This window comes from Trichoderma gamsii (genome assembly GCF_001481775.2).
Source record: "Trichoderma gamsii strain T6085 chromosome Unknown Scaffold_1.2, whole genome shotgun sequence".
Lineage (NCBI taxonomy): Eukaryota > Fungi > Ascomycota > Sordariomycetes > Hypocreales > Hypocreaceae > Trichoderma > Trichoderma gamsii.
Genome location: NW_020171338.1, coordinates 1676453 through 1700745, shown reverse-complemented (window position 1 = coordinate 1700745; position 24293 = coordinate 1676453). Strand labels below are relative to the sequence as shown.

General features: G+C 48.5%; 5 protein-coding genes across 5 annotated transcripts; 3 read left to right on the top strand and 2 right to left on the bottom strand.

Annotated features, from left to right (window-relative positions):
* Positions 1–1196: 1196 nt before the first annotated feature.
* TGAM01_v200510 (hypothetical protein) lies at positions 1197–10925 on the bottom strand (the record flags this gene model as incomplete). The annotated part of the gene is made up of 6 exons (XM_024548569.1): positions 1197–1802; positions 1865–2619; positions 2746–4578; positions 4634–6427; positions 6532–10526; positions 10591–10925. 6 exons carry the CDS (start codon positions 10923–10925, stop codon positions 1197–1199), a joined length of 9318 nt encoding a protein of 3105 aa, XP_024406784.1.
* A 2524-nt stretch (positions 10926–13449) lies between these two features.
* Positions 13450–15113, top strand: TGAM01_v200509 (cytochrome P450; the record flags this gene model as incomplete). Its single annotated transcript, XM_018806125.1, has 3 exons — positions 13450–13521; positions 13571–14680; positions 14766–15113. The coding sequence occupies 3 exons, from the start codon at positions 13450–13452 to the stop codon at positions 15111–15113; spliced, it is 1530 nt and encodes a 509-aa protein (XP_018660606.1).
* A 1084-nt stretch (positions 15114–16197) lies between these two features.
* Positions 16198–17169, top strand: TGAM01_v200508 (hypothetical protein; the record flags this gene model as incomplete). The annotated part of the gene is made up of 1 exon (XM_018806126.1): positions 16198–17169. The coding sequence occupies one exon, from the start codon at positions 16198–16200 to the stop codon at positions 17167–17169; it is 972 nt and encodes a 323-aa protein (XP_018660607.1).
* Positions 17170–17876: 707 nt separating this feature from the next.
* TGAM01_v200507 (hypothetical protein) lies at positions 17877–20000 on the top strand (the record flags this gene model as incomplete). The annotated part of the gene is made up of 1 exon (XM_018806127.1): positions 17877–20000. The coding sequence occupies one exon, from the start codon at positions 17877–17879 to the stop codon at positions 19998–20000; it is 2124 nt and encodes a 707-aa protein (XP_018660608.1).
* An 834-nt stretch (positions 20001–20834) lies between these two features.
* On the bottom strand, positions 20835–22052 carry TGAM01_v200506 (hypothetical protein; the record flags this gene model as incomplete). The annotated part of the gene is made up of 1 exon (XM_018806128.1): positions 20835–22052. The coding sequence occupies one exon, from the start codon at positions 22050–22052 to the stop codon at positions 20835–20837; it is 1218 nt and encodes a 405-aa protein (XP_018660609.1).
* Between the last annotated feature and the right edge of the window lie 2241 nt (positions 22053–24293).

The following is a 24293-nucleotide window of genomic DNA, read 5'->3' as shown; positions in this document are numbered from 1 at the left end:
AGGCAAGCCAGCTAACCTACGAGAAAGACGACCAAAGAAGACCAAGCCAAGCTACTAGAAGAACGGATTTGGGCTTGTAATGCAGTAAGACTAACGGCGTCGGGACCTCCCCCTCATCCAGATAGCTTTCGCAACCGGACGAATCTCGGTATCGGGGCCAGTTGTTCAAGGCTCTATGTTGGCGCTAAGCACACACTGCCCCCCCCTCCCAAAACTCGACACGATTTGAAGATGTAAGTCAAACTAATTTCTTTTTTTTTACCCCTCTTGCTCCTCATGTAATAGTAGAGCTGGGGTAAAGTATTGATAGACTAAGCTGAACCTAGAGTAGAAGATGGGGCTGTCTGCTGTGTGCCAAGGAGGGGGAGGAGGTATAATGGAGGAAAGGGGGGAGGGGTGAAAAGATAGCGGAGAAGAGATAGAAAGTGAGGAGAAGGAACTTTTTGTTGGAGGCAAAAAAGGACGGCTACGCCGGTGTCTGTTTTTGGGAGGCGTTATGGAGATGAGTTGGAGTGGAAAAGGGGGGTGTAGGTATGTAGACGTAGACAGAGATGGGGCGTGTAAGGAGGCGTATATGGGACACTTATAGTAATATTTTATTACCATATTAGGTCTTAATCGGGCACTAGATGGGGGTAAAGACTCTTAATACGACTTGGAGGAGTGTCCTCTTATTGGATTAGATGAAGTCAGGCGGCCAAAAGAGGCTGATGTATAGTACAATGGTCTATTCCTTGCCCCCTTGTACTGGAGCCAGGGTATTAATCCGGTGATCTAGTTTAGAATAGGGCAGTGGACGAGGAGGCAAGGCCTGGAGAGTCGTGTGTATGGAGCTATTGGAGTAGCATTCATCAATGTACAAGTGTAGGTGGCGATAAGTAAGGTTCGAAGTAATGGTAGGTCAAATGTTATTCATGCATCCTCTCAAGCCAATTCGTAGTAAATAATTCTTTACAAATATCTCTTTACAAATATCTCTAACAGCTTTATCCCAAATAGATGTCCCCTATCGGGCTCGACCGAATAGTCATAGTACATTTCTTCCAAGATCACTACATGTCTGACAACTTTCTCTTAAATCGAGACCAAATCACCATATTGAATCTTTTCAAAGATATCCCATCCAAGTGAATTCAGTCGACATCCCATTCGGAATTTAAAAGAAGACAGTGTAGACACCATCAAAATATCAACACTCATTTCTCATCAGGCGCATTCTCTTCCCAATTTCCCTCCTCTGCCTCTTTCCATTCTTCACTATCTGTCTCTTCCCATTCTTCATTCTCTGGCTCTTCGACAGTATCATCAGTTGGCAAGGCTTTGAGCATCGAAGTCGTTATAGAGGTAGTTCGCGCGAAAAAGGGATGGTCGTGAGCTGGTGTCTTTCCAAGACAGATGTAACCTATTGGAGTATGGAGCACATCATTCGCTCGGCAGCGAACACCAAGCCATTCCAACAGAAACGCAGAGCTAATTGGAGTATCCGCTTGGGAGTCCCTCATGAACGCGTTTGTGAGACTCCAGTCTTCGTAGTCCATGTAGAGGCGGCCTGCTAGAACGCCCAGCTCCACTCTGAACCACGAAGGGAATTCAGCATCGAGGGGGATTGGCGGGAATGTATAGTACCGAAGCTGGTTGAAAGGTGTCATAGTTCGTGTGATGGGCGCAGCGTAGGCAATGAGATGCACTTTCGATTCGTTATCGGCGAGTCGAAGCCTTGGAATAAGCAGCTCCGCTTCTTCTGGAATGACAACCAGGGCGGTCTGGGTGGAAACGCTCCAGAGAATCCATTCCACAGGACGCTATAAATTAATTTCAGAATTAGCATCGCGACTGAATATGCATATTTGGCAACTAGACTTACCAAGAACCGATCGCCCGGATTCTTCTTTTTTTTATAGTGCACAATTGTACGACCAAATTCTTTTGAGACAAAGAATCTCGATCCAGTACCACAAATCTCATGCTTTTTACCAACTTCCGCCTGACCAATGTAGTCAAAGGCATAATCGACTTCTCCAGCGGCAGTATCCAGCTCCCCAGTCTTCAAGAAACCTAGGATAGTTGAGCTCAGACCTGGAAATGGGAATGCCTCGTAGTGGATGGGCTTTTCTGTGTGGCGTTCTGTCTCAAGCTGTACTTCGAGCTCACGTTCTTGCTCCACCTCGCCAAATGCATCTTGCTGCCAGCCGTCAGTACTATCGTTTCGAGATAGCTTCTCCACGAATTCTTGAAGGCGAGCCGAGCTCAATTTTCCGAGACTTTGCAATGGATCGTGAGTCGAGCCGCCGTATAGCTGCTCCAGAGTTTGATGCTCTTGCTGTTGCAGTATTTTGACAAGACTAGACTTAGAAGACTCCGAAGTAAGGACGTCTGGGTACTGCAACACTGCATTTGCGCGTCTGCAGAAATCGATACCTTGCGCCCGGAATAATGGATGCAAGTCTTCATTTGCCCGACAGGTCTGTTCTAAGAGCCAGAAAATGACGTGAGGAGACTCGATGTAGTGTTCAATAGGGAATCGTTGACCGCAAATATCCCTGATGCTCATATTGACTTCTGGCGGCGCGAAGAAAGTCACACATTGAGTTGTACGTAGTAGTCGAAGGCGCATGGCCGCTACAGTGAGATCCGAGCGTTAGCATTCAATTTCACCAACTCATCATTCATCAAGCTTAAACTACCCTTTGAAAGGTTCGTGTGAACAATCACAGAGTGATATGGGATAATGAAGAAGATACTTACCTTGCATTGTTGTGTCTTTCGTCTGCTTGAGTGCCAGAGTCAGTGCCGCCCGAGCATCTTCAGGCAACTTCAGGTCAACCCCTCTGGTATGAGCCTCATCAAAATAGACAACGCAATCTTTCAAGTCATTCGCTAGTCGTGTCGCAAGCAGCGGTGCATCTCGCTTCGCCGGATCTTTGAAGGTAACCCAAGCACTATTGTCGGCACGAAAGTAAACAGCTGCGTCTACCTTCTTCTTGTCGACTTCGAGCCACAGCCTAGCCAAGTCTCGGTTTCCCATCTCAAGAATATATGCACCAGCGTCTATCAGAACCCTAATATCACGTTTCGATAGCTCTTTCAGCATATCCTTCTCACTGAGACGCCGCCGATTGCGGTCCACCAAGACAGCGTATCCTCTGTTTCGAGGCTGCAACAGGTACGATAGAACTTCAGCATTGGTCTGAAGTAGATCGGAGAGATCTTCTTGCTGAATTGTCATCGGTAGTAAGTACCTGTTATCATTGGTGCCACTGAAGCCTGTCGTTCGCGCGCTGAGAGTTTTTGTTGGTTCGGTAGCCTGAGGAATATCCCAAGCAGAAGCCTGCAATTTTATAGCAAATTGCCGCGCGTGAGGTGGAAAGACAAAGTTGTTCATATAATAGTCGGTACAAACTTGAGTTCGGCACAAAAGCTCCCAAAGCAGCCTCATCTGGGACTCATCGTCGAGATTGATAAAATTCCAATGCTGTAGAGAAGGAGGCAGAATTGATCCTGAAGTTAACTTTTCGTACTCAAACGCTGCATCTTCCGAATCCAATACATGCTTTATGACTTGTCGGAACTGCTCGTATGACAGTCCAGCTGAGTAAAAGCTTAGACATGTCAAAATGATGGCAACATCCGGATGACCGTACTCGGATAACTCTGAGGGCACGCCTTTAGCCATATAAGGGACTGCGACGGGAGGCCGGTGCGGATGAAGGCCGTATTGCACGTTCCATCGCTTTGCTAGGCAGAGCACCAGTATCTTGCAAGTAATGAAACCTCGAACAGTGAGTAGCATTTTCTTCGCACTCTCGGGGCGTGAAAAAGAATTGACCGCTTTCTTGAATAACTTTCTATCAAGATTTTTCTCAGAAAGCACTCGCTTGATAGCTGTTCGCGTGTCTTCATTGACCGACTCTTCTCTGTAGAGGAATGGAGCTTTGCCAGCAGCGACATCTTCTACTATGAGCCGGTGAAGCTCATCTTCGACATCAGTACGTAGGAATTGAATAGTAGGAAGCCAGCTAGATGTTTCCAGAACCTCTATACTCCCTGGAAAACTTTTCCGTAATCGCGGCACATACTCGCACACCATGGATAGAAGGCCCTGAGCAACCCGCCATCGGAATGGATGCCCGTCGACAGCATCTTCTGATCCGCTAGGATAGTTCAACTGGGTTTTCGGAGACAGTGTGAAATCTGATTCATCCAGTATATCTCGACAGTGGGTATCAAGCCATTTCTGGAAGGTGATCATTGTTTTGGCTTCTTTGGATTTACTATCTGCGAGGCGCTGTAGCCCTGATAGCCTAAACGATAGCACATGCTCATGGCTCGTTAAGATTAAACCTCTGGATCTTTGCATATCATGATGCAGCTCCTTGTATAGCTGAAGTATATGATCTGCCGTGGATGTTTGTCGCGAGAATGGTATATGATAAATTCCTCGTCCGACGAGGCCGCCGAGTCGTGCGTGTATCATATTAGCTGTTTGCATTACAAGAGCCCTAGGGACAATAAGGCGGGATACATCCATGCCATTTGCCAACGTAGCCGCGGCCATGGGCATGATACATGATGTTTTGCCTGTGGAATACATGTTAGTGTTTGGTCTGGATCTGGGTAATCTGCCACATCTTACCTCTCCCCATGTTCATTTGTAGTACGCTATTCTTGCCCGAAACGGGATTAATGATTGCTCGGGCAACGTCAACTTGATCCGTGCGAATCAACATGTTGCTGTCAATCTCAAGTAGCAGCCAATCTGAATCTTCTTGCACAGGATCCCAGTTCTCATGGCCAACATTGTGAAGCTCTTCATACATGGCTCGCTGATCCTCACGAAGAATAGCTGATCTCAGACGGGTTAACCTCTGGATTTCGGCAATTGCGCAGCCATAATGTATCAGGGCTTCTTTCATCTGATGGCCAAATCTATGATTAGCGCGAGATTGCAAAAGTTCAAGCATCTCAATAGGAGTTTTGCACGGCAAAAGGTCTCCTAATTCGAGCCACTTGAACCGAGTATCGCTTGACCAAAGCCCGTCCTTGATCAATTCAAGATATGTGGCTGCAGCGGCCTGGGTGTCTTCGATGGCATCCGTGATCTCCATCATTTCAGGGATGAAAGTCAGCGAACCGGCACCTGTCACATGGCTGTTATGCTCCAAAGCCTCCAAGCTGCTGCGAAGGTCGCCGCTATAATCACGACGAAGGGTATTTGGCGAGCTAGAAAAGGAGTCTAGTATTTGACCTAGTTCGACAAGTTCAGGTGGCGCTTGCTGAAGTTTGCTGTCCTGTGATGTTCGCTTAGTAGATTTGAAATGGCCACACAGTCGAAAAAGCTCTGGGCCATCTTTAACCACAAGATGCTGCGAAATAGATGGTATAATCTCTTGATGTTTGGCATTGGGAAAGTTGGAGATTCGCGGCTGCCAATGTCCTGGTTCCGTCGAGTGGCAGCCTGAGCCGTCGTATTGTTCTTGATAATGCGAGATATTTGCATCAATTTGACCTACATAGGCCGCCAACACATCATTCTGCTTTCTGCGATCCCAGTCTGCCTTGATAGCTCTTAAGGCAACGGAAATATTGATAAGAGGTAGAGCATGGGCCTCGCCGAAGTCAATACAATCTGGAAGCTCGGGCCAAAATTTTAAAAGTTCTTCGGCAAACAACTTTCCTTGGATTTCACACTCTTTCTCGTGACTCTCTCTCTTTCTCTGCTGCTTATGCTCGTTATTAGACACCCGGGGACACGGCATGAACGCTTCGGTGATGAACTGCTGAAGGATCTTGACTGAAGGTGGGCCGCGTTCTTTGAAGCGCGAAAAGCCAGAATACTGTGGACGCTCCAATTCTCTGAGCTCCTTGATACAGCAAAAGGCTGCCACAAACTTAACAACGTCCATATCAGCCTGTGGGCGAAAAAGGATTAAACTTAGCTGAAAGATTGACGAAAATACATTGTCTTCGTCACAGCATAAGTTTATAAGTGAACCTAAGCGCTGATTGATCGGGTCTTCCATTTGATTCAAAAGAGGCTCAACACTCAACAGAGAACTATCCTTGAAGCCATCAATATAGTCCCAGCTTTCAAGAATTTCCTGCAGACTGCGCTTGATCTCGACATGGGGTGAGCTCGAGCGTATCATGTTGGCAAATCTGTATACTTGGCGGCTATTGGCATCTAGTGATCTGTCACGAGAAACGTAAGCTTTATCGGCCTGCCGTGAGTATGCGGTGTCTTCAATTGTCCGCTCATATAGCGAGCGGCGAGCTTTTGCACGGAGCCGTAGTTGGGTTTCCTCCCTCAAAGGCATCGGGAGAATATCCTTGTTTTGAGAAAATTTCGCGAGTTTAGCCGCCTTCTCCTGAATATTTCGAATTGGTCGCTTTGAATTGTCACTGTAAGCAGTTGACTCCATTTTACCCTCTGTAAACGTTTTAACTCTGCAGGATAGTAATCTCGTTGAGGAAGCAGGGGTATGAACTCTTCAAGGTTCGGAAAACAATCAGGTGACCATGGCTGGGCTGTACCAGACTTCAGGATGCGGATTGCTTCCTCCGTTCCGGTTACTCCTGTTAGAGCATCTGGTACACAGAAGGATGTGACAGCATGATATAGAGCTTTCTTATACAGCAAAAGTGGTTCTGCTGGTGCAGATAAACGGCCAAGAGTCTCGTCAATGTCGAAGCGAAAATATCCATCAGAGCCCGTTGAGAAAGATGATACATGTACGCCGCTGTGGTGGCGTGCCCACATCAATTTTCCATTGGGTACAATTATGCTTCTCTTCTTCTCATCTTGCGTATCCCGTAACACAATCTTACTGGTGAGCCCATACCATGTTCCGGCATCTTGATTGAGGTCGACAAAGGCTTTGAGCTGCTTGCAGTCGAGTAAACCATCCTCATTGACTTTGAACTCTAGATCTAGGTGACGCAGTTCGACTGAAAGCGTGCCCTTTCGTGCCACCGGTTGGAAGACTGTTAGCTTTTGTGGCATTTCAAAATGCTGAAACACGTTGGTCACTTGTTGAAAAATGGCAGATCGTGGATCAACCAGTCTGACGTTTCCACCACGAGCTGCTGTCCGCTGAGAAACGTTCAATCTCCAGTCGCGAGGACGGCTCCACCAAACTGAGCGCCGAATTTCTAAGATACCTGTATCTAAAGCCAGCCAGTGATAGCAGGAATCCACTAGACTCGTGGGTAGATCAAAGGTCATCGGGTTATCCAGCTTAAAAAGAGATCTGGGAATGAATTCGTAAAGCACGTCTGCTTTCTGTGCTCTAGCCCTTTTTCGGACAATTGCTCGAACAATGATCTCAGAGTCGCGCCGGCCAAGATGAATGCTGTGATCTTCAACTAGTTGGTCAAGTCTATAGTCCATACCGAACATGGACGATGGATAGACATACAAGCTGTGATCTCTGAACAAAAGCTGGATAGTGGGATCGTTGAGCATAGCTGGTGGGAGACTCCCTCGCCTCTTTCCGTTAACGAGGAAATGGCCTTCTAGAATATGTAAATGAAAGACTTGCCTATCTTGCGAGCGCTCAAAATCTTCATTCACAATGAATCGAATCCATCTTTGGTGTGGAGAGGAAACAAACGTCCAAGATGATTCGGATTGGGTCGTACAGTTTGTAATATTTTGCCAGTCTGTGTCAATAGCCTCTCCAATAATTTCTGGGTGAGCTTCGACTGCAGAATGAATCAAAGAGCTCAGCCGAGAAGTCATCTTTGCATCATGAATGAGCATGTTTTTGGCCAAGTCTGGCAAATTGTTGATGCCAATCACTTGATTCTCTTGAAGCGCAACTGAAGCTCGAATCCAGGAAGAAAGGTCAGTTGACAAAAGTGCCGTCTCTCGGCTAATGTAGATCTGGAAAGTCCGACGACATAGTAATGCGGCCTTCAGGCTATAGATGGAGATTCTGTGAGCATCCTTTTTGTCCCGAGCTTTCCTAGATTCTTCCTGCGATGTGTTGATCCAGTTTAGTGTAGTAGCCCTAGCTAACTTGAGGAGATGCTCAAACTCGTTGCGCATTTCGCCATCGGGTAGTAGAGAGAAAGCTCGTAAACTCAAGTTGATGAGAAGCTCCATGCCGCTTACTTCTCTCCAATTTGTTCGAATAGACTCCATTCGGTTTCCAATTTGCTCCTTTAAGCTTCGAGTGAAGTCTATATCCGTCATAATTGAATGCACGCTACGTAGAGCGGTAGAATCTCCCAGAGCGCGGGGACCAGCTTGGGCAGTTAACTGAGTAAGCGTCAACGTCGTATCCTCACTGCTGAAGTCGAGGTTGGAAGAACCCAATTCCACGAGAATCTTTGGCCAGCGGCGAAATTTGCCAGCAAGGAGTTTCTGATATGTCGAAAACTCTGCTACAGACATGGTGGATGGGCATTTGGTGATATTGGCTTGGATCTCGTAAGATGATGGTCCGTCAAAATCCTCAGCCGGATGCTGTTGTGGTTTCAAAATTGTGCTAGAGAGCCCTCTCGGGACACGGATCTCGCAAATATGATACAGCGTGGGAGCTTTAGCGAGATCTCTTGCCCATATCTTGGCTTCGTGGTCATATAAATAGAAATCTGCCGCGAATGGCAGGATGATCTTATTCATAGGCACCAGTCCATTACTAAAACTGTAATGTGTTTCTATGAAGCACTTCTTGCGAGACGCAAGCGAAATGGCCGTGTGATCTGCAGTCATAAAGTTCGACAGTAGAGGACATGAAGCTAACGAAGTAAAAGGTGGCTTCGATTGCAAGCGGTCGGGGTGCGCCAAGTCCCTAAGAATCTTCCATGTTGCGTTGCGGTACGCAGATAGGTACTTGGGCATTACCAACTCAAATACGATCTGACTCTTTTTGTCTGTTTGTGTTGGAAGAAAATCCTCATGGTGTTGCACTTTGAGCTTATTGCGAATCCTCCAGTGCCAGCATCTTGTGCAGCCGCGAACATCCCGAACTCGACCTTCAAATGTGCAACAACAGGCCATTGTATTGATGTTTTGAGTACGTTGCTCGTATTCAGCTGTAGCTTTTGCCCATTGTTCAATCTTGGCTGCACGGCTCGTAGTCGCTGCACGTTCGATAGCTGCCATTTCTACCTTCATCTGCTCTGATTGTCTCACATATTGTACAGCAAAATTGGTGGCATCCAGATCGCCGAAAATGTGGTCGTGACGAGCTTTTATATGGCGGCGGTCAAGATAGTCCTGGATTGTCAATAGTCGCTTCATATCAGACAGAGTGGGCAGTTGAAGGACATCGAGGAGTCCAGGCCTGAAGACTGGGCGGTAGTCGCCTAACAGAGGACAGTTTTTAAGGGCAGATCTGTCCATTCGCATCCAGAGTTCGAATATCGCGAGTGCCTTGGCACTCTGAAGAATTGGGTCGCCATCATATGTGCTTCCAATCGCTTGAAAAACCTTGTGAATTTGATCAGCAAGTGTCTGGCAGTGACTTTCACTACCTTCGATGGAGCTCGAAGCAAGCTGACTATCGAGCTCAATCTTCTGCTCTAGCTGACTGAGTACATATATGCGACTGAAGAAACCATGGCTTTCTCCAATTTGATCAACTAAACGATCAAGGAGATGCAACGACACATTGCTCAAGGTCTGAGGAGCTTGCTTGGCAGCCAATAGCTTGCTGAGATGACCGCTGCTATTCTGAAGTGAGAGGTGAAAGGATTTTTCAGGCGCTCGTAGGGGAAGATGTCCGATGGATCGTTCTGTTTCTTTCTTTACATCATTCCACAGAGTTTCGACAGAGCTGTTTGCAAACTTAATTGAGGCTTCAATTGTCGGCGCGACGTTGCTCAAGAATTCTTCAAAAGCTTCTTTGTGCGTTTGCAGGAGAGCTTTCTCGCGCTCAATCTTGATCATTCGGCGGCATAGCTTTGTTCGAAGAGTGAAAACCAGCTCAGGTTCCAGCGTTTTGACCTCATTCAATGAAAAAACATTTCCGACTTTGCCTTCCTTAATAGCAAGCATTTTCGTAGCGTCGTGGAGTAAATTAGCAAAGAAAATGCTCATCGACAACTTGTAACAAGCCCGTCCACTCTGCCCGAGAGAAAGACCAAGCTGTCTCTGGACTGCAACTCGCAAGACTAACCAGAAAGGGAGTCTTCTCCATGGTAGTGATGCCGCTTCCACAAGATTCACATCATCTCTAACTCTCTTTCTGAGAGTTGGAACCGTTGCGAAATCGCCGATAGACTCAAGGATAGCCATAAGCATCTGCGTTATCAATCCTGGGTCGGACGTGTCTCTTAGCTCGGACACAACCCTTCCGGCTTTTCGAGCCTGAGCCTGAAGGCTATGAATTGACTCCATGCTGGCTTTCTCAAGGAATGCCGCGAGCGACTCCTGAAGCTTCTTATCGTCGAACTCTGCAAGAGTCAAGCGAACAGAGCGTCCAGGGAAATCCCAAAGAAGGGCATTGTCGGCGGCAAGAACGTGTTCAGTCGCTGGAGACGTTTCGAAAGACTCAATGACAACTGAAGCATTTTCGTTCCTATCGATCGCGATTTAGTTAACAAGTGTGAGAAATTGTGGCCATCCTAGACTAAAACACTTACTCATTGATCTCATGCCTGATGAGAATGGCGGCGTTTTGCTCAACCACATGAAGGATTAGAACATCCTGTGGCTTGATTTGTGCAAAGTATCGCAGCATAATTTCTTTATCGAGTCTCCCTTGATTCAGTTCGTGGCATGCTTGAAGTGATTCGGTCAAAGAGCGGATGGCATCACAGAACGGCTGAGTTGTCAGGCCTTCCGCTTCTTTGCAAACCCGCAGCAATCTAGCGAGAAGATTGTTGGAAATCTCCCAACAGAACTCTTCCTTTTCTCTTTTCCCAGGGATATTTGGGGGTAAGATGGCGTGATCTAAAACGGACCTCAAGAGAGCCATGGCGAAGGTTTGGGGCGGAGTAAATCGTAAACCGCAGCAAAAGGTGTGTGAATTGGGAGCTGGACGTGTGGAAGTTGGTTTTGGGAAGAGAATTTTGGAAAGAGAATTCCAGAAACCATGAGCATGATGTTATATAGATATTTTCGCGTTTGTGCGCCAGCTGCCTCCAGTGAATGATGATCCTGCCAGCTGCCGCTCGTTTGCCGCCAGCAAACAAGAACCTGCAGCCGGCCGATATTAGACTACGCCATTCATCGGATGTTCACATCGCGCAGTAATGTCCATGCTTTTGCCTCTTAGCCGGCAAATCGTTGCATGCGGGAGGCCTGCAAGGCGAAACGGCGGCTGACTTCCGTTTGTATTTCTACATCTCTGGGGAACAGGAGGCGGGATTGAACACTGGTTGCAGATATTATCTCGTAGAGAGCAGATGAGGGTACCTAGTACATAGTAATGGTACCTATATTTCATGTAACTAACTGTCTTCTCTCTGTTGGCTGATAACAGTAAATGAATACTTCGGAGGGATAAAAGGATCAAATACTCGATTGATTAAAGAAGCGAAGCAGATTTGGGAAGGTGCAGACCGCAGAAGGGCTGCTTCCAGCTTTGCTCTGATCAACGGAATAAATTGCCAGCGCTAACTTAAGCTTAAAAAAACTCGACTTGCAGTTACCCAGTCGGGCAAATATACTAACCGCTCTTGTAAGGCACCTTGGAATAAAATTGAATGTTGTTTAATTTTGTTCTTAATTAGAATTTCTCATTCTTTGTTTTTCAATAAGAATGTACAGTGCCTGCTAAAGGAAGGAAAAAACAGGGCGCTACAAGCACAAAAAGTTGAATACCAGTATATACCTGCTTGTTCGCCTGCGCGCCTGCAGCCACAATGAAGTTGGTGACCTCAAACGGACCAGCTGACTACGATCAAACTAGGCGGCTTTGTTCAAACAGTGTGATCTTGAACAACCCTACTGAACTTGATCAAGCCGGCTGAATGTAGTCAAACTTAGTAGGTGGCTTCACTTAATCAGGGTGGCCCCTTAGTCAGCGCAGCAGCTCTGCTCACCATTCACACCATTCACCATTCACCAATTCACCATGAACGCTTGAATCCGACATCAAGATTCTAATAATTTATTTCAGATATTGGCGGATCTTTTCGTTATATTTACTAATTACTCCTAAAGTAAAGCTCAAAGCCTCATCATCCCAACTCTACGTAAGTCGCATGGCCTAAATATTGTCGGTCTTAGGGCCCGCATCTCTGCCAAGATGCACGGCTAATCGAGATCGTTTGAGAATACATTAATAGTATTATGGAGGTGTAAAAAAGACCTGCGTCGCCCTTACATCCGTGTGAGTATTTGTTGGTCATTTGTGTCTCGTAAGCACTTTCAGGCGGATAAGAAGTCTGCGCAGGAGATATTTCACGCTGCATCACGGACGCTGGACCAGGCCGGGCATCATGCTCAAAATTTCAGCGAATTACATAATGCAGCATACAGTGATGCTCGCACAGAAATATTGATGCCAAATATCTTTACAGCTTCCTATTACCTTAGTCCCATTAGAAGCAAGCAGATTATGACTAAGCCAAACGCACAGAAATACAACCAATGACTACGAAGTAGAGAGCAGAAATGATGTGATCCCAAAATACCATTTAAAATAGCTTGTAAACAAGCTGCTTGAGAAGGACCACTAAGATCTGGCCATGCCAAGTATATGTACTCAGTGCATCTGTATTTACTACGAGGCATTTAATCGTAATCAAGTACGGCCGATGCCATATGGATTGTGCGATGATACTCATGTGGTGAAAACGATTGAATTGGACACATGCTATCTAAGAAGCACTAATTTCCGCGATGATAGACTAAAAAATGAATGATAACGAGTGGAAGCAGCAAGTTCCAGAATTGGAATAATATGACAGAAGTATTGGAGGAATGACGGAGTCCGAAGAACGCAGCCTGGTGATTTATGATATCATTGCATGCATACGAGTTTACCACGACCAACAGATATCCAAACCGGGGGTGGTGGTCCGAGGTATCGCAGCAGCTACCAACCAACAACAGTTCTCAAACTGCCTTATCGCGGTACATTTCAGACCTGTACACACACAGATATGGTGTTTTACGATATCGGCCACTCATGTTTGAGGGCGTCGGAGGCGGCGGCACACGATGCATCCTCTAGCCTAGCACACGCCCGCAAGGCTACCAATTGGACCGCAAGACGTGGGGTTTTCCAGTCATGAGGCACATCTTATGAGGAACTTGTCCAAGACTTTGGTGACTTCCCCGCGCAAAGCGCAAATATAAATGTGCGTTTGAGGCTGTGCCATTCAGTGTCTCGTCAAATCAGACCATAGGACTCGGCTGCCTTTATCTGCATCTGCTTTTCTGCGATTTCCGTCCTACCTCTCCTCATTCTTAGCCAACTATTTTGACCAACACAAATAAAAATAGTAAAAAATTCAACATATGAATGTGTCTTTGTTCACCTAAATGAAACAATGACGACTGCTTTGGGTTGGCAGATCTCGCCCTTCAGTTGGCTGACCACCACCGCACTAACACTCTTGACTGTATGGACCCAACACAAAAGGTCTGACCATTAAGCTAATCATATTTCAGTATGCTGCACTTCGGATTATTTTTAATTTATTTCTGCATCCTCTATCCAAAATTCCGGGTCCAATCACATGGAAAGTATCCCGCCTGCCTTTCATCTGGGCTCTTCTAAGGGGCACTCTCGTCCACGATGTTGAGCGGCTGCATCGCAAGTACGGCCCCATCCTCCGTATTTCGCCAAACGATGTCACCTTTGCCCACGAAGATGCCATAAGGGACATATTGGCGTTTCGTAAAGACCGCCTGCCGTTTTTGAAGGATCTCACCTGGTGGAAGGCCAACCCTGGAATGCCAGATTCTATGATCAGCATCATTGACCCAAAGCAACATGCACGGATTCGCAATCTCTTGGCGCCTGGATTCACTCCGTGTGCTTTGAAGGAGCAAGAAGATATTTTGCATCTTTATGTCAATCTTTTAGTAGAAAGAATCCGAGAGCTCGCGGGCAAAGAGCCTGAAAGTGGCGCCGTCATCGATGTTGTGCGCTGGTTCAACTTTACCACGTTTGACATCTTTGGCGATCTTGGTTATGGAGAATCATTCAACTGCCTCCAAGAATCCAAGTATCATCCTTGGGTCGCTCTTCTCTTCAAGAGTGTCAAGGCAGTGTCTTTCATTGCAGCAGCACGATTATATCCCGTAATCGAACGCATACTCTTCATGTGCATCCCGCCTTCTTTGAGAGAGATGCAAAAGAACCACTGTCAGCTCATTTCTGACAAGGTAAACCGGCGGATGAACTTTGAGCTTGAGCGACCTGATCTTATGTCTCATGTGATACAAGGCGCAGAACGTCAAAAGCTGCCGCAAAGCACTATTGACACCACTTTCATGGTGCTGACAATCGCCGGCAGTGAGACAACAGCGACAGCGCTGAGCGGCACTCTCAACTATCTTGTCAATAACACAGATAAGCTCGAGATTTTGAAAAGTGAAATCCATGAGGCTTTCCCAGCAGAGAATGACATCAGTCTCGATGCTTTACGCCAGCTGCCATATCTTAACGCTGTGATTAACGAAGGACTCAGACTCTGTCCCCCTGTCCCTTGGATTATCCCAAGGAAAGTACCCGAGGGGGGCGAAACTGTGTGCGGAACATGGCTTCCAGGAGGAGTAAGTCAAAAGTCTCAATAGTACCCCGTTGCCTTGCTGTCGTGTGTTTGTCACTGCGTTGGCTATTAACAAGTTTGCGAAATAGACATCAGTCTCGGTCCAGGCATATACTCTGAACCGTGATCCGGAACATTATCACTTGCCCACGTCGTTTCACCCAGAGCGCTGGCTGCCTGATGCTCGCACAAATCCAGATTCTCCCTTCTTCCACGACCGGCTTGAGGCCTTGCAACCCTTCAGTGAAGGGCGTGAATCTTGCTTGGGACAACACCTGGCACTGGCGGAAATTCGTCTCATCTTTTCCAAGCTGCTTTGGTCATTTGACTTTGAGGCACTAGAGGATCGTAAGATAAAGTGGGAGGATATGAGGACATTTCTGATAGTCGAAAAGAAGGCTATTGAGATGAGAGCAAAGTTGAGGGCTACAGCTTAGGTCGTCTGGTATACTTTATGCCCCCACCACTACTGGAAAGGGGAGGTAGGTATACACTTGGCAAGAGAAACGTCTAGATACCCCGAACAAGCAATACGAGGGGACTATATGATACTATTAAGTAACAGAATACATGTATTTACCACTACCAAAGCTGTATGCGCGCAGATGGTAAAATCTACATCGCCAGTACATTAGGTCTGACTAAGGCGATGCAAGAGCTCTAAGAGCTCTATAACCTGAGAGGCGTGAATACACGTACGCTATTTCCCACCCTTTTGGTCATAAGACATACTGTCAGATCGCTCAAGCTCAAAGTTGAGCCGTCTGTTCACCTTGTCAGAAATCAGCTGGCAGTGCTCCTTTTGCATTCCTATCACAACCGTATGTGTGATATATGTCTTCTACCTCACCTATAATGCGTCATGTGCCACACTTCCGGCGTTTGTATTCCCAATGTGTCGAAAGCTCGGGGAGTTAATGCTTCCCGAAACGCTTAGGCGTAATCACCAAGTAGCGGCGGGTAAAGTCCCAGTTCGTTGACTAAAAGGACATGGATACAGAAAGCTACGGATAATGAAAAGACCTTTCTAGAAAGAGACTGCTCTGTTGACCCAAGCAAGCATCAGACAACTATTAATAGCTTACCATTATTGAAATTATCGGAAGGAACTCATCGTCACTGGCCGCTATGAGAGTCATGTAGCCAGCAGTGCTAAAAGACACTTCCCCATGATATAAGCCGCGATACCGATACACTACATGTCGCTGGCCTCATTTATCCAGCATTTTCCAGTTAAAACGAGACTTTGAAGGATTTAAACGAACAATCACCCCCTCTTTTGCGCTCCACGCGATGCTCAAGTGCTAGCCTTACGCAACTGGTCGAATTCCGCCACTCATGTCTGAGCTAATGGAGGGGAATCCTTCGGGTCGAGTGCTGTTGGTCGTCGCTATTCATTGAAGAAAGGATTTTAGAGGCTTCCCGCTTGCGTTGAATAAACCGCCATGTTTTCCTGCATTCACCTCCAATATTGGACTACGAGCTTGCGTGAATAGTCAGTTCGATTTCTTTTGTGTCGCCATGGGAGCCCAATGGTCGCAATTCTTCCCTCCAAGGCCAACCTTTACAGAGGCTGATTTAGATTCGTTGGACGGCAAGGTCGTCATCATCACGGGCGGATCCTCAGGTATCGGCTTTGAGCTTGCTAAAATCTTGTACCGGAAAAATGCAAGAGTATACATCGCTGCGCGTTCCGAAGAGCGAGCTCGTGAAGCAATTCAGAGCATACAAGCCTCTGAGACTACAGGAGGCAGCCTTGAATTCTTGTCCCTGAAGCTGCATGATTTAAGCAGCATCAAAGCATCAGTTCAGGAATTCAAGGCCAAGGAATCGAAGCTTCATCTACTCTTTAACAATGCCGGCGTCTCCCAACCACCTCTAGGCAGCTTGTCATCTCAAGGCATCGAACTGCAGTTTGCTACAAATTGTCTCGGGCCGTTTCTTTTCACCCAGTTACTGCTGCCTCTTCTTGAATCTACAGCCGCAGACGAAGCCACACCTCAAGGCTCAGTTCGCGTCGTATGGACCAGCAGTCAAGTTATGGAACTTTCATCTCCTCTCGATGGCATCGTCATAGACGAGCTCCGAGCGCCTCCCCAAGACCGAACTCGCAACTATACCAATTCAAAGACGGGCAATTATTTTTTGGCTACGGAACTTGCTCGAAGGGCGGCATCTTCAAGTATTGTAAGCGTGTCTCTGAATCCAGGCGCCGCTACCACAAATCTCTTTCGCCACACGCCGTATCTCAATTATCTGGCCTATCCGCTGCTTTATAAGCCTGAACTTGCGGCTCTCACCGAGCTTTACGCTGGATTCTCTGCGGACATTGGCATTCAGAATAACGGATGCTATATCATCCCATGGGGCAGAATTTCGAATAGCCTCAGGGAAGACTTGATCAACGCAACCAAGACTGCTGATGAAGGCGGGTCGGGAAAAGCACAAGAATTCTGGGAGGTGTGTGCAGAGAAAACAAAGGATTATATGTAAAAGCTGATGGCTCTCATGTCAGAGCACTTCCTGCAATAAATACGCTTATCAGAAGCACCATGATTTTTGTTGACCTAATAAAGGTTGCACAACGGGTACGTTTACGTATTATCCTACGGATGCATCTCAACTAGGAATAAAGATGCATAACGTAAGCCTCGTGCTATCTTCGCTACATTTGCTCCGTAGTGTCGTCAATAGGGTTTCATCAAGCCCATCAAGGCAATTAATCGATTACCATTTCCATCAATCGCTTCTCCACCCCCGTCGGCTTTCTGCGTACTGCCCCCGAGTAGTGGGGAGAGGCTTCATTGTAGATTCAGAACCAGATTCTCAAGACGTGCAAGTAACGGGCAACGGTACAAAATACAATCTCGAGTGTTGCTTGTAAGATTTTGATGATATAATTACTTGATCAATTATATAAGCTCACGTTTGGTGTGGTTTATAAACAAAAATTGAAGGCTCTCATATCAGGGCTGGACTTGTTCAACAGTTGAGCGTCTTCCCAGGCACAAGGCCCCGCTGGGGTGTTCACTAAATGGCTGATCGTGCCGTGCCGCCCGCCAAAAATAAGTCCCCCAGTAGCGTCGTACGCGTCCACGGGTACCTTTTGCTATAGCGCATAAAACCAATCGGGAGCCCCAATTGAACTTGATTGAGACAACCTACCTACTCACGACCTCACAGAACTTCTTCTGGCGAAGATGGAGAAGATGGAGAAGGCAGCCTTGCCAACGGACGGCGCTGCTGCGCAGCACATCGCACATAAGAAGCGCATCTGGCGCCTCAGAGCAGCGTGCATTGCTGGTCTTGCTTGCTTGTTTCTTTTCAATCTTCACTGGCCTTTCTGGCGACCTCCACCACCACCTCCTCATCACCACCACCCTCATCCTCATCCTCATCCTCCTCACGGCCATCCTCCGCCTCCTCCCCACGGTCCTCCCCACGGCCCTCCTCACGATCACCCTGACCATGATCACCATGACCACTGGAGAGGCCCTTCACCCTACGGGAAATTCCCCAAAGCCAATGATCCTTTCCACTTCATCCCCTGCACAGACGAGACTGTGCCTCCCGCTCTGGATGACCACCATGCAAAGAGAAGCTGGGCGAGGCTCTTTGACCCAAATCCCAGACACTGGAGCTGGGGTAACCGTACTGAGCAAGACAAGGACGCAATTCCGAAGCATGACCCCTACGCTGGCCGCGGCATCTACCTCTGCGGCTGGCTCGATGTTCCTCTGGACTACACCAACGCATCTGATCCCCGTATCGCTCGTCTCGCCGTGACAAAGTATCAGGTCTCAGGACTCGCTCCCGTTCATGGCCTCCCCCAGCCATCTGCTGGCCATAAAAGCGAGCGGACTCTTGTGGTTGAGCCTGGCGGTCCTGGTGGCAGCGGAACGTCTCTTGTCAGGCGCTCAGCTGAAACCTTCACGGCGCGTCTGAGCGGTGGCGCATACGATGTGCTGGGCTGGGATCCCCGCGGCGTCAACACGTCCCTCCCCGCCCTCTCCTGCTTCCCCTTTGATGCCGACAGAGATCACTGGTCACTGCTCAGCGGACAGTACCGCGAAGTTCTGGGCTCGCCTAGGGCTCACCTGGAGGTCGCCGATGCTTTGAACCAGGCAATTTTCAGCGCCTGCTACAAAACGCATGGTGATCTACCTCGTTTTGTGAGCACGGCATTCGTGGCTCGCGACCTCGAGGAAATTCGCAAGGCCCTTGGCGAAGATGAGCTGACGGCGCATATGATCTCATACGGCACAGGAATCGGACAGACGTATGCAAACATGTTCCCATCAAGTGTAGGAAGAATGATCTTGGACGGCACTGAGTATGTCAAAGACCATCGTCTCTTGGGAGGCTTTGGTTGGACTGCTCTGGATAACGCGACTAATGCCTGGCACGATGGCTTCCTTGGGGAGTGTATCAACGCTGGACCAGAGCACTGCGACCTAGCGAAGCCGATTGATGACCAAGCTGTAACTGTGGAAAGCCTAGAGTCTCGCCTTGAGACGCTCATTACTTCGCTCATTTCGCGGCCCGTAGTAGGCTATACAAAATCCAACGGGCCATCTATCATTACATACTCTGGCTTAGTGGGAGCTATCTATGGATCTCTTTACAACGCAAACTCCTGGCCTGCACTGGCAACGCTCCTCTATGAGCTTGAAGCAGGAAACTCTACACTTGCTGCAGCCATGCTTGAGCGCTCGGCCTGGGAATATGACCCCACACTGCCCTCCATCCCCAATAAAAAACCATCTACCGATGAGTTGGCGGATCTTGTCATATGCTCAGATGGCTACGATGCTGAGCTACCAGAGGATGGCCTCGACTGGTGGGAATCTCTTTGGGCGAATATGACAACAAAGTCTTGGATTTCGGGCAACTCGCGCTTCTTCAACGTCTTCCCTTGCCAGCGATTCACGGACTACTGGCCCAAGCCGGCGGAGGTCTTCCGTGGCGACTTGAACGCAACGCTCAAGCACCCGATTCTGCTGATTGCTGAGACATATGACCCTGCTACGCCGCTGCGAAATGGCCGAAGACTGCTCGAGGAGATGGGCAGCAACGCGCGACTTATTGCACACCACGGCTACGGCCACTCATCGCGAGACAAGTCCAACTGCACAGATGCTATTGCGAAGAAGTATATCCTGCACGGAGAGCTGCCTGACGAGCAAGAGACGGCTTGCTATGCGAACGAGAAGCCGTATCTCTATGGCGTTGAGAAGGGCAAGGCGGGCGAGAAGAAGGATCCATTAGCAATTTGGAGCGAGCATATCAAGGAGCTGCCGTATCTCAATCCTCGGCTGCTCTAGAAAGATGTAGCATAGTATAAGCCGCGAGTCGGTTGCTTTTGTTTTTTTCATATTCACATTCTGGAGGAGAAAGGACAGATATCTTGCGGCGCAGTTTATTCCATCGTATTGTTTTGTACGTATTAGCTATGGGTATCGCGTTTTCATAAATTGTGGTCATATTTAAGCGAAACTCACCTATCAGTCTATATTTCGTGAAGCATATCATAGCTCGTCGTTACGCTGACTATGAAGTCGTGTATAAGTCGAGGGTGTATAAGAAGAGTATTGCTAAATAGGAAAAGGTCGGGACGGCTAAAGACGCTCACTCACATGGTTGGTTACAGTGTAGTAACCCGTTCCGCCGCCACCCACATAAATCAGCAGAAAAAAAATAACCCAAGCTCAAACCAAACAAAATTCACAATTCGAAAATCAAAAAGACAAAGACTAATGACGGACATTCATGACGTCATTCACATGCAAAAAGGGAAGAAAAGTGCTCCTGGTTCCTGGATTCCATGTGACCCACGATGCAAGTGATGCCGTGATCACACGTTCCGAGAACCGTGATAGGATCGCTCACTCGACCCAAGAAAAAACAAAGCCAGCTGAAACAGTAGCATTAATAGAGCGTGCGACTCACCAAACAGATGGGAAATACTAAGACAATGATTATAGTAATCGCTGCAAGGTACAAGGTCATACTCAAGGAATGACATCACCACACACGCGCATAGACTGTGCTTTGGAGGTTTTGAAATCATTAGTGTCATAAGACTCGGTATATGTACAGGCTTCATCATCTTCATATATATACAAGTGTTGCGCGCAGCGCACGCCCGACTCCTCGAGTCAAGCCCCCCATCTCTTGTTCTTAGGCCTCCTCCGTATGGACTCTCCCAAGGGTGGCTTTTGTATTTTGCTAAGCGCCTCCTCCGGACTCCTCCGAATGTCGTGGGTAGGGCTCCCTTCTCTGCGCCGACCAAGTAGCGATACTGGTGATGGTGAACGGCGGCAGGAGGAGCGTTGATATGGTGTTGGTGATTTGCGTGAAGAAATCACTGATTTATAATCTAGGTAGCAGGTGGATTCGGTAGCCTGCCTGGGGGTAGGGGTGTCGGATTCAAGGGTATCATAGGTTGTGGTGTTGAAGGGATTTGGGGTATCGAAAGAATCAAAAGAACAGAAATCATCTTCAGGAAACTGGGCGGTGGGAAGGTCCTCGTCTTCCTCCTCGCCGTCTACAATGTGTACAGGTAGTTCTTTGTCGTCGACCTCGTCGGCAGGGTCGAAAGAAGATCGAGTTTCTGTCGAATCACAAACAGAGGTTACTGTCGTGTCGCACTCGTCGGATTGAGACGTATCGTCATCGTCGTGAATGTGAGGTCGTCGAACAAAGCGAGAACTAAGTCTTTGAGAGTCCGGGCCCGAAAAGGACATGGATCGCGAAGGTGGATCTGTGGATGTGAATGTCGGCGAGTCAGCCGATTCAGCTGGGGACCCTTCGGATTCGGGCGATGGAGGTATATCTGCGGTCTTCAAAACGCCCGGCTCGGCGGTAATCATGGGGCCATGAGGAAAGAAATCGTCGTCGAGGAAGGAAGAAGCATCGGAGGCACTGCTGGCCTTTGTGCTAGTGGTGCGAATAGAATCGGTTTCGGAAAAGGACGATGACATGGAACAGGGTCCATGGCGGTCCAGGTAGTCGTCGGGGAGGTAGCTTGCAAAATATCTGACGATGGAGTCGAACGACTTGGTTCGGAAGAGCTGAAGGGCGTGCTGCCACTGGTCAGAACCTATCAACTTCGGGTTGGCAATGATCTCTACAGCGAGCGATTCAAGAGACTCCTGGAGTTCGGAGAGCCGCTGCCGCTGCCGAGCCGCCATGAAGCGATGGAACTCTTCGGCCGTGTCTGCATGGTTGGAGATTTCGTAGACGTCGTGGTGGAAGGCTTCGGGGTCTTGGAGGGTGTAGGTAAAGGTGTTGTACTGATCGTGGAGCGTGGTGAAAAGGTCGTCTCTCTTCATGCCAAACTTCCAGGCGGGCCACGATAGATCGGGATCGTCCATAGTGGGCGGACCGCGGGCGCTGGTAGAGGGATTCGAGAGACGAAGGTATATAAGGAAGGCGTGGTATAACGGCTGTGGATAACTGGAATGACTGGATATGGAAATAGGACAAGCGTGTCGATATCGGAGCCCTGGTGTCGTCGAAACGCGGCTCGCTTAGAGCTGAGTACTTGAAATCAAGGCCATGGCGAAACAGTCACTGACGAGTACTACTGGGCAATAATGTCCTGCTGTAAGTGCTCGTGTCTTCGTGATGATTGCGTGGAGTATACAGGCAGTGTGTCCCAGATTGTTGTCGCCAGGGCCCTTGGGAATCTCTCACCAGCAGCTGGGGGGAGTCGCGCGTATACCCATTGCCCCAAGCACCGGATCGCAAAGGCACTGCAGCCTGAGGCACAAACAGCAATATCCACCTGCACGGCTGTGGTTGGCTGTGAGTTTCGGCTGCAGCGCGAGCTAGAACCGATCTAGATTAAATCGATGCGAGCGGTACGGAAAGCTATGCCGAAAAGATCCTAGCGCTATGATGGCCTTCTACTAGCGCCATGATGGCCTCCCGCAGGTGCCAATCAGCGTGCAGTGGCGGATTCCTGAGAGTTTGGGCTGTGCGCGCTAATGCGAGTCCGTTTTCTTCACGTCATGCTTAGAATGACACTGTCCTGCCCTTCCTGCCTTGCGCTGCGCTGCCTTGTTTTTGTGTTTTTTTTGGGTGCTTTCAATCAGCTGAAATCAAGGCAGAGAGGTATTCAATATCTACTAGTACCTTATCTTTGCCAATCTACAGATCCTCACCCTATAGCGCAAGATGTGCCTTGCTTCTCCTGATTCTAACTTCTCCTGCCGTATTCCTTCTCAATGAAAATGCCAGATCTGCTACAATGTGCGTTTGCACACCCTCTTTGCCCTTACACACTCCCTCGCTCCACCTGATAATCCACTCTCGCGCAGCCTGCACATGGATTCTCTCCCTTGCTGATGGTCTGCTAGCATCCCTGCTTCTTCTTAATAGTGCTTGCTACAGTGGTCTTCTTCACACCACACTGTCCAGCCAGTGCGGCCTTTTACGGGAGGTACAAAGGCCTCGACCCTGGTCGGGAGAAGAAAAATCTGCCCAAAGGATGACACAAGTACCAATTGCCAGCCCACCTCTTCCGCCAGGCTGTGGCTGGTGTGCTATTTTGCCATAGCTCTGCGCCACCATGCTAGACGCTCACTGAAATTGGGCGGCAAGTGACCTCAAGTTCAGGTATCCATTCGCCCTCCAGCTGAGCAACAGTGACACCAGCGTGACAGCTTCACGATGGGGGAGAGCGTGAGAATGAAGAATTCTTCTAGGCAGCTGAGACAACGCTCGGACTCGATGAGCTGGCATCGTGTTGATCAGCAGGACGCTGTGAGATGCCTGCGCAGTTCGACGTAATTATCTACTGCTGGCCAAATGATTATCTACGGTCACTCGCGCTGGCCCTGCGGCTCTCTTCTCGTCGTCTTGTTCGACTCTTTACTCTTCAGCGATCACGTGTAGATGAGTCAGCATAGCTATGACAGCGAAAAGCTCTCACGCAAGAATCACCATTTCCACCACTCAAGAAAGTTTACGAGTGAGAGGTCCGGTGAGACGCAAGCATGCCATCTGCTGCCATCTTCGCTGACATGGTTACGAACCTTCCTTGACTGAGGATACCTTTGACCGCTGTCTCAGATGCGCGGTAGATTTGATTTCCATTCTACTCTCCAGCTGGGCAAGAGGTTACCGCCCAGCAAGTGCTGGCGCAGAACGATACCTATTCTTGACCTCCCATCACCAGCATGGCCTCATGAGCCTGAAATAGGCCTTCCAGGATACTGCGGGCCTGCTGAGAAGGAAGCAATGGGGCGCGGTTGAATAGAGCGATGGCGCTTCGCCTCATCGCCCCGTTGCGGCTCTAGCTCTTATTCGCCGGGGCCTCCTCGCCGCCAATCCTGGCATGTCGTGCTCTCAGCGTGTGGCTTTCACGCAGCGAGCACTCGCATAATCGAGTCTTGCACATGCTCTGGTCTGGGGCTAGAACCAACCAGCTGCTCTTGAGCCTGTGCCTAGTTCCCTCCCGCCCGCTGCTGTTCGCTCCTCTGTAGCGTCTGGTCCGCGGTCCGCAAGGCACCCAGCGTCTGGTGGTTGGCTGCCTTCTTTTCGGCGTTCTTATTTGTACCTTTGCTGTGACTGCCCGTAGCGCAGGCTGAGACTCCATCACCAGGCCCGGA